Here is a 14,286-nt window from a genome sequence, read left to right as displayed (position 1 = left end):
AAGCCTCTTCATTCAATATGTAGAAAGTTCAAATAAATGGAACTGTTTTCTATTCTTTAATGGTAAGAAACAAGGCTGCTAACAAGGTTTATTTTTTTTAAAGGCATTATCTGGGTAAATCATAGGTAGGAACAACTGAATCAACAGTCTGAATCTTCAATGGCCACAATCCTATGTAACGATAATTGATGTCTACCACAATCTTCTGGACGCCTACAAGATCCTCAAGGACCTTCTAAATCACTAAAGAAAGATGAAATTGTATGTACTTGTTCAATAATTACCTGTATTTTGTTGCAATACAATTTTATGGTAATATTAATAACAGGTAGCAATTCTTGAAATCTTGTTATGTGCTACACATAATGCTGGCCAATTCACAGGATTATCTCATTTAATTCTCACCACCTCCCCAAGAGACAGGTATTACTACCCCTATTTACAGATGAAGAAATGGAGACTTGGAGAGCTGAAGAAATCTGCCTGTGGTTATCCCATAGCAAGCCTGGGAGCCTAACCTACGTGTGCCTGGGCTATGGAACCCCATGAAGCCAAACTACCTCTTAGTTACCCTGAATGCCTCACTGAATAGTGGAATGTTTAACTATTCAGACTAGCCTATTCCAATACTCATTCTGTTTAAAAGGGAGTTTCCTATGTCAACCTGGAACAGGAGCCTAAAAAAAAAAAAGAAAACCAAAACAAAATATTTGGTTGCCTGTGCAAAAAACAGGGCTTTAAATGCTCACTATATTTTTAAGCTACATCTGATTGTGGAGGTAGGCTACTCAAAGAATTGAGAATTTACAGGCTCACTAAAATGATCATGATAGTACATTAAATTGAGACAGGCATTGAAAACCTGTCACCCCATGAATAATCAAAGTGTGATATCTAGAATTGTCTCTCATCACCCAGGTATGTGAGGCAATGGGGTTGCAAGGGCTAATCTTAGAAACTCCTCCATACCTCGGAGGTGTGTGAACTGCTGGCCCCCTTGACCCCTAAGTTTGCTGCCTTGTGGGAAAGGCCGCAGTTCCACTGTCACCCAGGAGAGGAAAGAAATCCGAGAGCAGTGGCCACTGTGTTCCAGGAGCATGTGTGATTCCCACAAGTCTCTGTGGGAAGCAGAAAACCGCCACAGAGGCAGCACATGGTACAGGTCACACAGGCAAGGACCCAGGGGAGAGTACTTCTCCAGGATTTTCAAAGAAGAGGGTCTTTTCTAAATGGATTCAGCTCAGTGTGGCAAAAGCCCTAGGCTAGGAGGAGTCAGATGTGGGTTCAAATCCAGACATGAACCTTTATTAGCCAGCATCAGTTTCTCCATCTGTAAACAGAATAACAACACCTTTCTTATCAAGTTGGTGTGGAAGCAGACGAGTAAAAACCTCAGTGTTTTTCTGAGATTGAATGAGACAATTTCTGTGATGTGTTTAGCACAAAGCCTGGCACTCAATAGGTATTCTACAATGATATTAATTAATTATTAGTACATTAAGAAATACAAAGAAATGTCAAGACTTCAAATGTGTATTTATGGATCTACAAAATGCTTAATCTCCTGTGTAGGACAGTGTTCTGGTAACTACTAAACATGTAAAGATAATCTAAGAAGTCAAGATTTTAAGATATAAAAGTAACTATGAAAAATGAATGAATAATCATTTATATGTAGTTTAATGATTAGGAAAAATGATACTGTAGATTTTTTCTTAACCTAGAAAACCTACTAGATTTTTTTAATATAAAGATGTTATGTTTTTGATATAAAATACAAATAATAAGGACATAAAAAAGAATATCCTTTACTAGCAATTAAATAATAGCAACCACTAGATATATTTTTATATCTAAAATAAAAGTGCAAAGAGTTCATAATATCCAGTGTTGGTAAGGCTGTAATAAAACCAGTACACTTATTTTCTGCTAGTTGTTTGGAAATTGGTACTACCTCCTTAGAAATACGACAAGAGCCATAAAATATTCTACTCCTGGGTCTTTCTCCTAGGGAAATAATTCAACAGAAGCAAAAAGAGGTATATACCAAAACCCAAAATAAAAACAAACAGATATTTCCTTTCTCCTTCCTTTGCCTCACCAAGAAAAGAAAGCTGGAAACAACCTAAATTTCTAACTTATTTGAGCAGTGTAATATTTTGGAGTTGATCAGCATAAGGGAATATTATTATACAACCATTAAATGTGAAGACTATGTAGAAACATGGAAAATGTTTAAGATCTGATGTTTAACTAACACATATACTATTATTGTAGATATGAGAAATAAATACCACATATTTGGAAATACACAAAAATGAAAATTATGTTTGGGGGAAGTGAGTATGTACTTATTTGGTTAAATATTTCTTTAATCCTCTTATGTTATCTTTTAACTTTTCTAAAAATTATGTGGTTATAAGGCAATGGCTCTTTGGGATCACCTAATAAATACCTAATGAATTCCATACAAGACACCAAGCTCTGCCCTCCTACAATGGCTCCTATGACCAGTTACAAGGCCGTTCAGGATGTATGGAAGTCTTCCCAGTGGACATGGACACAGAGAGCTCTAAGGCATGAATTGGTTGATGGTTCTCTTTTGTAATTGCGTACTTTGCTGACTTAGCTCTACAAGGAGACAAAACAACAACTGTGGTTTATTCTACCTTTTCTAGGCTTGGGTGCTTTGAATTAGTTTTTTTCCCCCCTTTGGTGATCCCTGAATTAATATCAAATGTCTAACAAACTAAACCAAAGTACAAGTAAAGGGAAAACTGCTCTTGCAAAGGGCTAAGATAGCAATATTTAATAGTAACATTCAAGAGCCAGTTCAATTTCCCTTTTCTCATTAAGTGGTAAAATAGTGATGCCAAGACCTCCACATCCCAGACTCTCCGGGGTAACAGAGGGACAAACAAGGGCTGCACAGAGAAACCCTAAACTAACTTAGCTCTTTACACAGAGGAACTGCTCTATAAAGATCTTCTCTTGCATTACCAGTAGCATCACCAGTAGTGTCACCAGCGTCACCAGCAGTATCACTGTCACTAAGCCAATGTCCCAGGAATTGAAGAAGGAAAGATTTACCCTTTAAAAATAAGAAAAGGCTGGGTGAGGTGGCTCACGCCTGTAACTCCAGCACTTTGGGAGGCCAAGGCGGGAGGATCACTTGAAGCCAGGAATTGGAGACCAGCCTGGGGCAATAGTGAGACCCCGTCTCTACAAAAAGAGTAAAAAAATTAGCCGGGCATGGTGGCATGTGCCTGTAGTCCCAGCCAGGCATGGTGGTGTGTGCCTTAGTCCCAGATCCTAAAGCAGTAGGATCGTTTGAGCCCAGGAGTTCAAGACTGCAGTGAGCTATAATCGCACCACCGCACTCTAGCCTGGGTGATAGGGTGAGACCCTGTCTTAAAAAAAAAAAAAAAAAAAAAAAGCCACAAGAACAACTGGTACTACAGTAAATGTCTACCTGTGTCTCCCTACACTGTCTTAGGTGAGTGTGCCCAGGAAGGCTGCTTCCCTACAAGTGTGCCTTCCTTTGTTTAAGCCTTTATTCCTACTAAATGAAAATAAATACCCCCAACTGGGGAAAGGGGAGCTTGGAGTGTGTGCAAGTGAGTGGATTCATTAAACCTTAACAAGCATTGAATACTTAAGTGAATGAGCTTACTGGAACCTGTTTGGGAAAGTAGGTTTTGCCAGCCGGTAGGATGAAGAGAATAGGCTTGGTACCAAGCCACCCAGAAAAAACGAAAGAGAGTTGTACTCATTTTCACTGTGGCCATCGCATAACATTCTGCTTTTCCTAAAATCACCTACATGTCTTTACTGATTTTTTAAAACGTGACTATAGCTTTTCAGCATCTGTTGACTCCATGACTTTGTTTTAAATCTCCACCGCAACCAGCCAAATAACTCTGGTTCTAAATTAGAGAGATGGAAAAAGAGATGCTCTTTGTATTAGACACTGGAGTCTACATCTAAAACCAATATCTGCGTAAGAAGTAAGAGAATCTCAAAACAGTTCAAACTCCCATAAACAGCACACTGTTTTTAATCTGTTGCCTCCAACACACCAATGAGAAAAATCATGGTATCGTGTCATAAACTGCTATGCAAATGATGCTATTTGTAAGTATTAACATAATTTAGTGCTTACAGTCATATTCTCATTTCTAATAATTCTCCCAGAATGGAGTCTTTCTCTGGACTCTTAGCCTGCAGGATAGTCTTTCATCAAGAAGCTGAAATTTTTAATAACCTGCCAGCATATGTTTTGTGTGTGGCAGGCTAGGCCTGATGATACAACATCTTCATTATCAAAAGAAACAGGTCTACAAACTGTAATAGGACATTAAAACATGCCTGTGCTCATAAAGTAATGCTTTGATGTCTAAGTGTGCACCATTACTATGGTCTTCTGGAACAAAGGAAAATTCTAATCCTAAATTTGCAATAGCTACACTCAATGGAGATTGCAGTTCACCTCCAGTTCGAATATGATTTCACTTTGAAGGCAAAAGAATGTCAATAGTCTCCTACAACAACAACAACAAACAAACAAACAAAAAACCCTTTTCAGAACCACTTTAGTTTTAGTTTTGACTTCTCACCATACTGTGGCTAAGCACAGGCCTCAGACTGTAAAAAGATTTCTGAATAATTATTTTTTCCTTGTTAAGTTTTAAAAAATGATTTCGACAGACTATTAATTATTCAAGGCTTTCACATTTAGTAACATTAATGACAGTGCCAAATGTATTTGGTGCCAATTTAAAATGGTATAGTTTAAAATAACTGAAATTAAACAATGTGAGACTTCTAAATACAATTCAGCCAAATGTCAGTATTTAAAAATTTTTTTAAACTTATTTCCAATTTATCATAGTCTAGTGTCAGAGGAATTCTTTGAAAATGATTGGTTTGAAATATTGAGGTCAGCGGACACTTTGCACACTAACATTTCAGTTTTTTTAAGTAAAAAGGCCTACTTTTTAATGGTTAATCTCAACAGTTTTGCTTTAAAAAGAAAATTCTATATAATGTGAAATAAAATCCAGTTCAAGAACAACATAAGGGAAACTTCTATGGGTCTCAAAATTAAATACATTTTCTTTGTTTTATTTTTTTCTAGAAGAGTAATTCATTTTGGTGTCCTTTAAATAATATGTAAAGAGCTGGCCGTGACAGGTACGGCAGTTAGTCCATTTACTGATGGAGGAGGGAAAAAAGCCTGGAATAGATCATGGGGAGAACAGTCACATTTGTCAAGGGGAACTCTCTCTCCTGACTGTTTTCTAGATTTATTCATCATTTCACGTTCCCAGGAATAATATGGTTTCCTCTAGTGTGCCCCTCCCTTTCTACCACTTGTGTCTTGATTCATATACTTCTAGAGTGGGATGCTCAAAGCACATGCAAATCACTTCTCACAGCCCACCGCTATGTATGCTGGTAGGGAAGGGACCAGTTAAGCAAATTTGTGTCTGAATTTTCCTAATCAGTTATGCTCTAACCAGTAGGACAGCCAAAGCGGAGATTTGGGATTAAGAGAAACCAGGCAAGTCTAGGTCTCTGGATGCAAAGTGGAACAGCTTTTAGAATGGCAGGTTTAGTTTACATGTTAAACCATATAAAATTGATTATGAAGCAAATTTGGAATAGACTGAGAGGTTGTACAATTCATCTCTCCACCAATGCACACAGAAAAATCTATACATGTCTACTCATATGCTAAGACTTCTTACTCACAGCTCAGCTTTTGCTGGAGATTCTCTGGCTGGGATGTACTGTTTTCTCAGCATCTCCCAGGGACCTGCAGTTACATCAATTTCCTTGAATTGTCTTCAAAACATATGACTGCTGACGGAATGCTATTATACATTAGCTTCCAGGTGACAACCATTCACTAACAGAATTTCTATCTTATAATAAAATACAGATAGCTTAATAACACCAGATGTTAGGACCCACTCAGGGCAAGTGCTGAGATTTGTAATGTTACTTGAATATGATGAAAAAATGACTTCCTAATTATCATAAGCAATTTGAAGACGTGAATAAAGACTTTTAAAGCCCAAAGAAGAAACACTTAAAATGACCTAATCAATTCCATTCACTTTGTATATAAGGACTAAGGCCCAAAAAAGGCACTGCTGGTAGGTGACAGAGCTGAGTCTAGAGCAAAGTACTGTCATCTCTTAGCTGGGCCTTTTGCTTCATCTCCTAACCATTCACAAACACGGTGGGGGGGAGGGGGGGGGCTGAAGTCACTGTTGAATACTCACTTGTGCCCATTTCTTCCTCCAGTCTTTGGGGCCGTATCTGTTACTCTCCTTCAGCACCCACTCATAGCACTTTAGGTAGCAAGGAATGTCACAAAATGCAGTCCCATTTCCTCGGAACTCATGGTCCATTTTAAAGACCCAGCGTTGGATGTGCAGGTGATCGGCTATCAGCTGACTCAGCTGTTCCACCATCTGTGGGGCCCAAGAGACAGCAAAGTTAAATATAGCTAATTTCTTGGGATTCCTTTTTATTGTCTTAACTTAGTTGTGCTTCTTATGTGTCTTTACTTTAAATGGTCTGTTCATTCAGTTATCTTCTAGTTATTCAGACAGATTAAAGGTTTTAAGCGATGTACATATAATGTGAAGAAATCATTAACAAATGGGACCAAAGACATGTTTAAAAATATAGTCTTATTTATAAGAAATTCCGAAACTATCATTTTGCTGGCTTTTGAAAACAAAAGAAAGAATTCCTGAATATCTGTAATTGAATTTTGATACTGTTTTCTTTCTTTTCCAGAGAATTACGCATTTATTTATTGATTCTTCCACTGATGTTTTTATAGTTTCAAGACTATAAAAAGTTATAGTCATGAAAACTTTAACTGTTTGGAACTTTGTTGATCTTTTAAATGTTATAACATATAAAGCATTTCATTTTTTCCTCCTTAACATACATGAAATACATTTGTTTGGCTGGTCAGTTGGCCAAGTTTGTTACATATATGATATGAACAAGTGTATTATAGAACAAGACAGATACAGAAGATAAAATATTCATGGAAGCAACCTTTCTCGAATACACACCTATCCTACATTTCATATGAAACAACATTCCCTCAAGAACTGGGCTCAAACACATGGAAGTTTAAGGGACAGAATAGTAGTCCATGCTTTAACATCAAAATAATAATTATGACAAAGATGATGATAACAACATCTAACATTACTGAACTCTCAGGAGGAGCCATGTCTTTGGCTCGTGTAAGCTCTTTACATGAATTTTCTCATTTAATACAATAACCTTATGAGGTAGGTGCCATTATTAGTTCTATTTTATATGTGAATAAGCTGAGGCTTGGCTAATTTAAATAACTTGTCCATGATCACACAGCACTGAGTGGTGGAGCAGGAATTCCATCCAGGTTGCTTTGACTCTAAAACCGACGCTGATTCCCTCCCCACTGAGCTGCCCGTCCCAACCTGCAGAGAGGTGGAGCAGAGGGAGCTGGAGGAAGAAGTCGGAAGAGGAGCAAGAGAAGCAACTTTCCTTATAGTCAATAAGCCATTTGGAGTGAGTTTGAATCAGATAAAAGTCTACAGCAAGATGACTTAATTATAAATAATACTGTCTTGGTAGAGCCTTGGAGAAAAATAACTCATTAGATCACAGAACGATTTTTTTGTCTTGTCTTCTCATCAAATTTTACAGTCTATACTTCCCAGAAAGCAAAAAAATAACGCCGAGCGTTCTGTCTCCTGAGCCTTCCCATGCTTTTGTTGGCTGCCTATCCTGTATTTAAGAAAGTCTCTGCAACATTCCTATTCTCTTCTCTTTGCCCACCAAATGGATTTAAAAAATCTTTTTTAGCTAAAGATTGTGAAAGGACTCCAGATTTATAGTTCTATTGAAGTCTGGAGCTGTAAGACTAAAATTATTTTGATTAAAGGCACAATCTGCTCTCTTGAGTTGTGTCTGTCCAGCAACTCTTCCTCGGGGTGATATACTATAGAGCAGGGTGGGAGAGACATCAAAATGGCCATACCTGGGGTCTTTGGAAACCCCATACAATGATGGGGTTTTTCCTTAGGGGTAAAATGAAATTATCTTAGCTCCCTAATTATCAAGTACTTTCTGTGGATAATTTGGGTGTTTAAATGACAAGTACTCTGGTCTTCACACCATATTGTGATGAACACAGGCTGGGGAGGTTTTTAATGTGCCTTCCAAAGTTGCATCCCTCTTTCTGTAATGTAGTGAGAAGATAGATTCTATATTTAATCATATTTTGCCATATTATGATCACATTTTGCAGACGTAGAGATGGTCTTTGGCCTGTTGACATCAGATAAAATTCTTTTGCGAGTGTAAGGAAGGGTGTTCTGGTATAGCCTTTTTTATTGTATATTTGGATGTAGTGTATATTTGGAGGTTTCGACTACTAACAGAATTATTATCTGTTTCTTCCAAATCCTATTATTTGTTGCTTCTGAGAATCCTATAAATGGGCATCTGTTGATGGATCCCCTATGGTAATGAAAAGGATCAATAGTATTGTAAAGACTGTACCACTGGAAAGAATTATGTGCTATCTTTAAGTGAAAATTGAACAGTGCTTTAAAATAGCATTGCCATTTTTGATTATTTAACCAAAGCTGTCAATATTTCATATGGAGCATAAGCCCAAAAGAAAACTTGCACAGTTACTTTATGGATCAAAACAGGAAATGCTCACTGTGCTCATGCCAGATTTTTAAAAAACTAGTTAATCATAAACCAAATGACTTTATATTATTTCCAAACATTTATCATTTTCTGTTTGAGTCTATTTGTTCAAAAGAGGTAGTAAATTTTTTAGTTGTGATTCATTTTACACTGGTAAAGGGCAGAGGTATAAAAATGACTATTGCTAAAATCCAACTGATGGTCAGGAATCCTTATTAATAAGCTAAAATGATCACAGCTTTCTTTCACCAGGTTCAAGTTTATGATGCACATCGGTAAAAAGTCAGTGTTATTGATTCATCACCATCTGCAGATTCAGAATGCTGACATGCTCACATAGATTAAGTAGGATAGTCACTATCTGGAGAAATCTCAGTGGAGTATTTCAATACTTGATGACCTCGGACATATGTTTTCCAAACAAGTGGAGTAGAACTCAGTTAAAAATTGGTTTGTTGTTATACAATTTGCACATACCATAGGTCAAATAATATCCCTCAAATGTGATGTGTCTTTGCGGAGGTTTTTAGTTCCTACTCCTGAATACCAGCAGTAGAGGGAGATTTTAGTGTTTTAAATGTGCCTGCACCTTTAACCACCATCAACATATAAAGTTCTAAAATATTTCATAGCAAAGAATGCCTGACTTCTCCTTAGTGAAGATGAAAGGCAAAATTCAATATAAATATTGCCCACACATAGATTTTTTAATGTAATGTGCACATGTGAAACTGTATCATTTAAAAATGTATTTCACTTGTAATAAGTCTAACAGCCAAATATTCTACTGGGAAGCAGAGTCAAGCAGTCTCCCTTGTTATCTTCCAATTCCAGTGGAAGTTAATGACAATGGAAGTGACACACCAGCTCAAGAGGAGCCCTTCTGGAATTCCACTCCTACTAAAATTGCCTGTGCCTTTCCCAGACTGTGATATCTTTAAGAGGAACTTCCTTCATGTGCTCATGTATTGCCCGAGAACGCTCTCCTAAGACTCTAACACTTTAGGGCGATTTAATAGGCTAATAGTATCTTCAAACTAATCTTTGCAAAGTATAATTGGTTGAAGGCCTGATTTCTGAGCTCAGTAGCTATGGGGTGCAGAGCATCATGATTGGGTGACTGAGAGTAGGAGGGGTTCCCTAGATGTTGTCCCTCACTAACTGCCTCATTGAACATGGTTCTCTGGTTTCCCAAGAAGTGGGCAGAGGGGATAATTTGTGATTGGCTCAGAGCAAAGGTCAAGAGATGTCCTAAAATAGAGGTTAAGAAATATTAACAGCCATTTGTCTTTTAATTTCCTTTATTATGAAAACAGACGGCAGTTAAATGGGAGAACACCTGCCAGAGCTAACTCAGAAAACACTTCTAATGGCTAATATATTTCTCCAAATATTTTGGGCCCTAACTATCTGCTAGAAGAATGCATAGCCAGAAATCTGGTCCAAGGTATAACCAAAAACAGTTTTATTCCTGGAGCCATTTCACTTCTCCTTTCTGGGCTCTTTTCCCTCTTCCCTTTAGGCCCCTTTCTGAGGAGCCAAAGTATTTTTTACAGAGCCAAGGATGTCTGCAGCCCTCTGCAATCTGACCTGGTGGAGAGGCTCACTCCCTGGAGCTTTCCAAACCGGCTTCTTTTAGCCAAAATGGACTCTCATATTTCTTAGGCTAGCTGATAGGATGATGAACTAATTCATGTTAAGGCATTAAATATTGATGGCAGATTAGTCCAAATGATATATACATTTCAACAGAGTCTTCGAAGCTTAATCCAAAATGAGTAAATATTTTGGAAATTCCAGCAATTTCTGCAAGACCAATGGGAACATACTTTAAAACTGCAGTCCCCAACCCCTGGGCTGCAGACTGGTACCATCTGTGGCCTGCTAGGAACCCAGGGGCTCAGCAGGAGGTAAGCAGCCAGGCAGGCGAAAGAGTGAAGCTTTATCTGTATTTACAGCCGCTCCCCATTGCTCACTGTACCCCCACCCCCACAGCCAGTCCCTGGTGCCAAAAAGGTTGGGGACCACTGCTTTAAAACACAAAGGCCTTAAGTAGATCCCCTCAAATCAACTCAAGTATTCCACATATTTTTCATGGGGTAGGACTGGCTCCAGAAGACCTGAAGTTGCACAAAGTCAAAAAGGATGTGAAATATTTGAAGAGACCTTCCCTGTCCACCCCACATACCTGTTGCTGATCATAGATGTTATATATTCCTGGAGGGACTGGCACATTGGCACCTTCAAAGATTCGTTTACTTCCAGACTTGGTAGTATAAAGATGAGCTAGTTCAGGCTCTGAGCCCAGGATGGGTATGTCTAACATATCGGCCACGGCTAAATCATCTCGGTGAAGGAGCCCGCCAACAATGTAGGCCTCTTTTCCTTGGATGAGATTTTTTATTCTTTTCAGTGCCTTGGGACTGTACAGCAGGTGAGTGGCCAGGCACATATGATGCCTCTGAGGGAAGATGATATTATTCTTGTTAAAAGGTGTCCTTTTTCTAGTCCGTACACCTAATTTATAATGTTGCACATAATAAATACATTATTAATAGCAGGCTGGGTTATGACCTATCCTGTTGTTTAGCAGTTTAAATTGATAAAAGCTGTTGGGGTGAGGTTCCATAATCGCTCACATCTTTAGTGTGTGGGAAATAGGCTCACTGGGAATAGAACTAATTACTACACATCTGTAGTTATTTGATCCACGTGGAATTATCCTTCTGTCAGAAGGAAAAGAGGCTGGCGGCCTTTGGATAATAGTGATTCATCTCTGTAACACTTCTGGCATGGTTTAACACTAAAGTGTCTGGAAAATCAATACAAGAAATGAAGAGAAAAGCCCCACAGTATTCTTCACAATACAGAGTCCTACTCTGGCGACTCTTTAAGTGCTTCAGCAGGAAAAAGGCACTTGACACCTTCTCTCCAAAATTCTATCACAGCCTGTTTCAGAGAATATGCTCTTGTATGGTGATTATCATGGTTCTAGCCAACAACTCTGGGAAGGATTCACAGATAGAAAATATTTGAAAATTTCAGTAAGACTCACATTCATTTTCCAATGAAAACTTTTAAAATTTGTTTTTTGACTAATTAGACCCAGCTCAGCAATATATGTGTCTGTCTCATTCAATTAAATAGATAATTCTGGCATGTTTAGGGGCAGAGGACAGAGCCAGATGGGCAGCAGACACCAAAATTAATAAACAATCATGTTTCTGCCTTCAAGGAGCGGGGACACAAACAAGAACAGCTAGGACATAACCTGACACAAGGCAGATAAGGGCCACGAGGAGACACAAAGTGCCTCAGAGGCACTGAGAGAGAGGCAGAGGCCATACACTGATGGAGAGAGCTGAAAAGGCAAATTATACATTCTCTTTGTGCCTCAGTTTCCTCATCTGTAAAATGAGTATAATAATAGTATTCATCTCATAGGGATGTTGTGAGGATTAAATGAGATAATGCGTGTAAAGCACTTATGATAGTGCCTTGCACATAAAAAGCACACACTGAATGTTAGCTAGTATTGTTATTCTGAAAGAGGTTGGGGTTGAGGTGAACTCTGAAGGACGGGTAGGATTTTATCAGGTGAACATGGGCATGAGAAAGACAGTACCCAAGGACAGAATACAAGCACCCAAGACTGTTTCGCTTCCTCTAGAGAAGAGGGCAGCGTGGCATACAGGAAAGCGCTAGGGCTTTGGAGTCAAATAGATCTGGTTTTGAATCCAGCTCTATCACTTATGAGCTACATGCATTTGGGCAAGTGACTTAGACTCCCTGAGCCTAAGTTTCTCCATCTGTTAAATGGGAATCAAAATATCCATTTGCTGGATGGCTCTAAGGCTTTTAAAATAGGATTTTGAATGTAAAATACCTAGCATGATGCATGGCATTGAGTTGATACTCAATAAATGGTAGTGATTATTATTACAGAGAAAATCCTCCTTTTAAAATAAAGTGCTTAAAATGTCATGCAAGTAATATAACATAAAAGTTCCTGAGTCTTAAGGGAGTTCAAGGGATTTTATAAACTAGCACCTACTCCCCAATTTTAGTGAAAAAGTACCTAATTCAGCATAAAAATGTGGAGAAATGTTGAGTAACTGTTTCAAGGAATATCAGACGCATCAGTTTGCAAACTGTTGGAGACTATAGTAGCTTCTGAGCATGAAAAAAAGAGAATTGGACTGGGGCAGCCCCTGGACTTCAGTCCTGCCTGAATTTGTAACTTGCTAGGTGATTTATCAAACTTGACCTTTCTGCATCTCAGTTCCCCATATTCAAATGAGGGTTTGGATTAGAAAAGTCTCTAGGGTCCTTATAGCTCTGAAATAACTTTCCCTTTAAAACCAGAGCTCTTCTAGACTTATTGCTTAATGGGTACAGAGTTTCTTCTTCGGATGATGAAAAGTTTTAGAAATGGATAGTGGTGATAGCTATACAACAATGTGAATGTATAATACTTAATGCCACTTAACTGTATACTTAAAAATGGTTAAAATGGTAAATTTTATATTATGTATATTTTACCATGACAAATAAAAGGCAAAAAACGGAGAGCTTCTCTGAGATTATATGATTTACCCTATTGGGCCCTTCCTCCAGAATAGGTGTTCTATTCTAAGCTCCTTAGATCTATGCAATATGCCTTTTCTACCATAAGTTTAAATCCATTTTTAAAACATCCTTCTGAGAATGCAGTTCTAGGAAACACAATGGCTAGTGGTAGCACCTGCTGAGTGTGTGTTTCCCATCTGGTCCATCACTGCTTTTCCCCCTTCACTCTTTTCCTTTTCCCATAAATTATCCCAATGAGAAAACATAAAAAAAATGAATTGTCCAGGAGAACTGGTGACTTGAGTTACGATGTCCACGGTGGGCTTTTCAGGGTACCTAGAAGAGCATTCCAAGGTGGCAATCCTCTCATGGTAAGTTCACAAGGTCAAAGCCTTTGACATGTGTTCTCTCATTTGATCCACACAATACTGTATCAATTAACAGTCCCTATTTTGAAGATGAGGATATTGAGGCTCAAGTGATTTGCCCAAAGTCACACAGCTAGTAAACAGCTGAGGCAGGATCCAAACTCAGTTAACACAGTTGGCATGCCATGGCTGCCAAAATTTCTTCATTTTGTAGAGTGAATAGTGAAGTTCTGGTGGGTTTATGAGATGTGAAGAGGGGATGACAGATGCAGCAATAGAACTTAACTTGAAAGTTCTGAGCACTTTTCCAGCCAGGATGCATTTCTATCTCCTCTATGTTTGCTTATTTCTACTGGCAAACACTCTACCCAAATCTGTGTGTGTGTGTGTGTGTGTGTGTGTGTGTGTGTGTGTGTGTGTGTGTGTGTGTTGTTTCTTTAACCCAGCTCTGTATTATAGTCAACTGTGGGCATGCCTTATTCTTCAGGCAGGATGGTACCATAGCATTGTGTTCCGTATGAGTTTAATAAAGATTCAAATGTGAGGGAGTGAGGGCAGAGGACACATCACTGACCACAGGTCTTGTAGGATTATTTGGAGCAAATCAGTA

At 38.4% G+C, this 14,286-nt stretch overlaps 1 protein-coding gene across 3 annotated transcripts in view; it reads right to left on the bottom strand.

Annotated features, from left to right (window-relative positions):
- Positions 1–14,286, bottom strand: part of IQCH (IQ motif containing H) — a 201,869-nt gene that overhangs the window by 64,367 nt on the left and 123,216 nt on the right. For all 3 annotated transcript variants that reach the window (XM_045541606.1, XM_045541600.1, XM_045541616.1), the window contains 2 exons: positions 10,928–11,200; positions 6,291–6,482 (listed from right to left, as the gene is read on the bottom strand). In XM_045541606.1, coding sequence (XP_045397562.1) covers positions 6,291–6,482; positions 10,928–11,200 — 465 coding nt within the window. The remainder of the gene's footprint in view (positions 1–6,290; positions 6,483–10,927; positions 11,201–14,286) is intronic.

The sequence above is a fragment of the Lemur catta genome, chromosome 1 (genome assembly GCF_020740605.2).
Source record: "Lemur catta isolate mLemCat1 chromosome 1, mLemCat1.pri, whole genome shotgun sequence".
In the NCBI taxonomy this organism is placed as follows: Eukaryota; Metazoa; Chordata; class Mammalia; order Primates; family Lemuridae; genus Lemur; species Lemur catta.
Note: the sequence above shows the minus strand (reverse complement) of the source record. Positions and strands in the feature narration are given on the sequence as shown.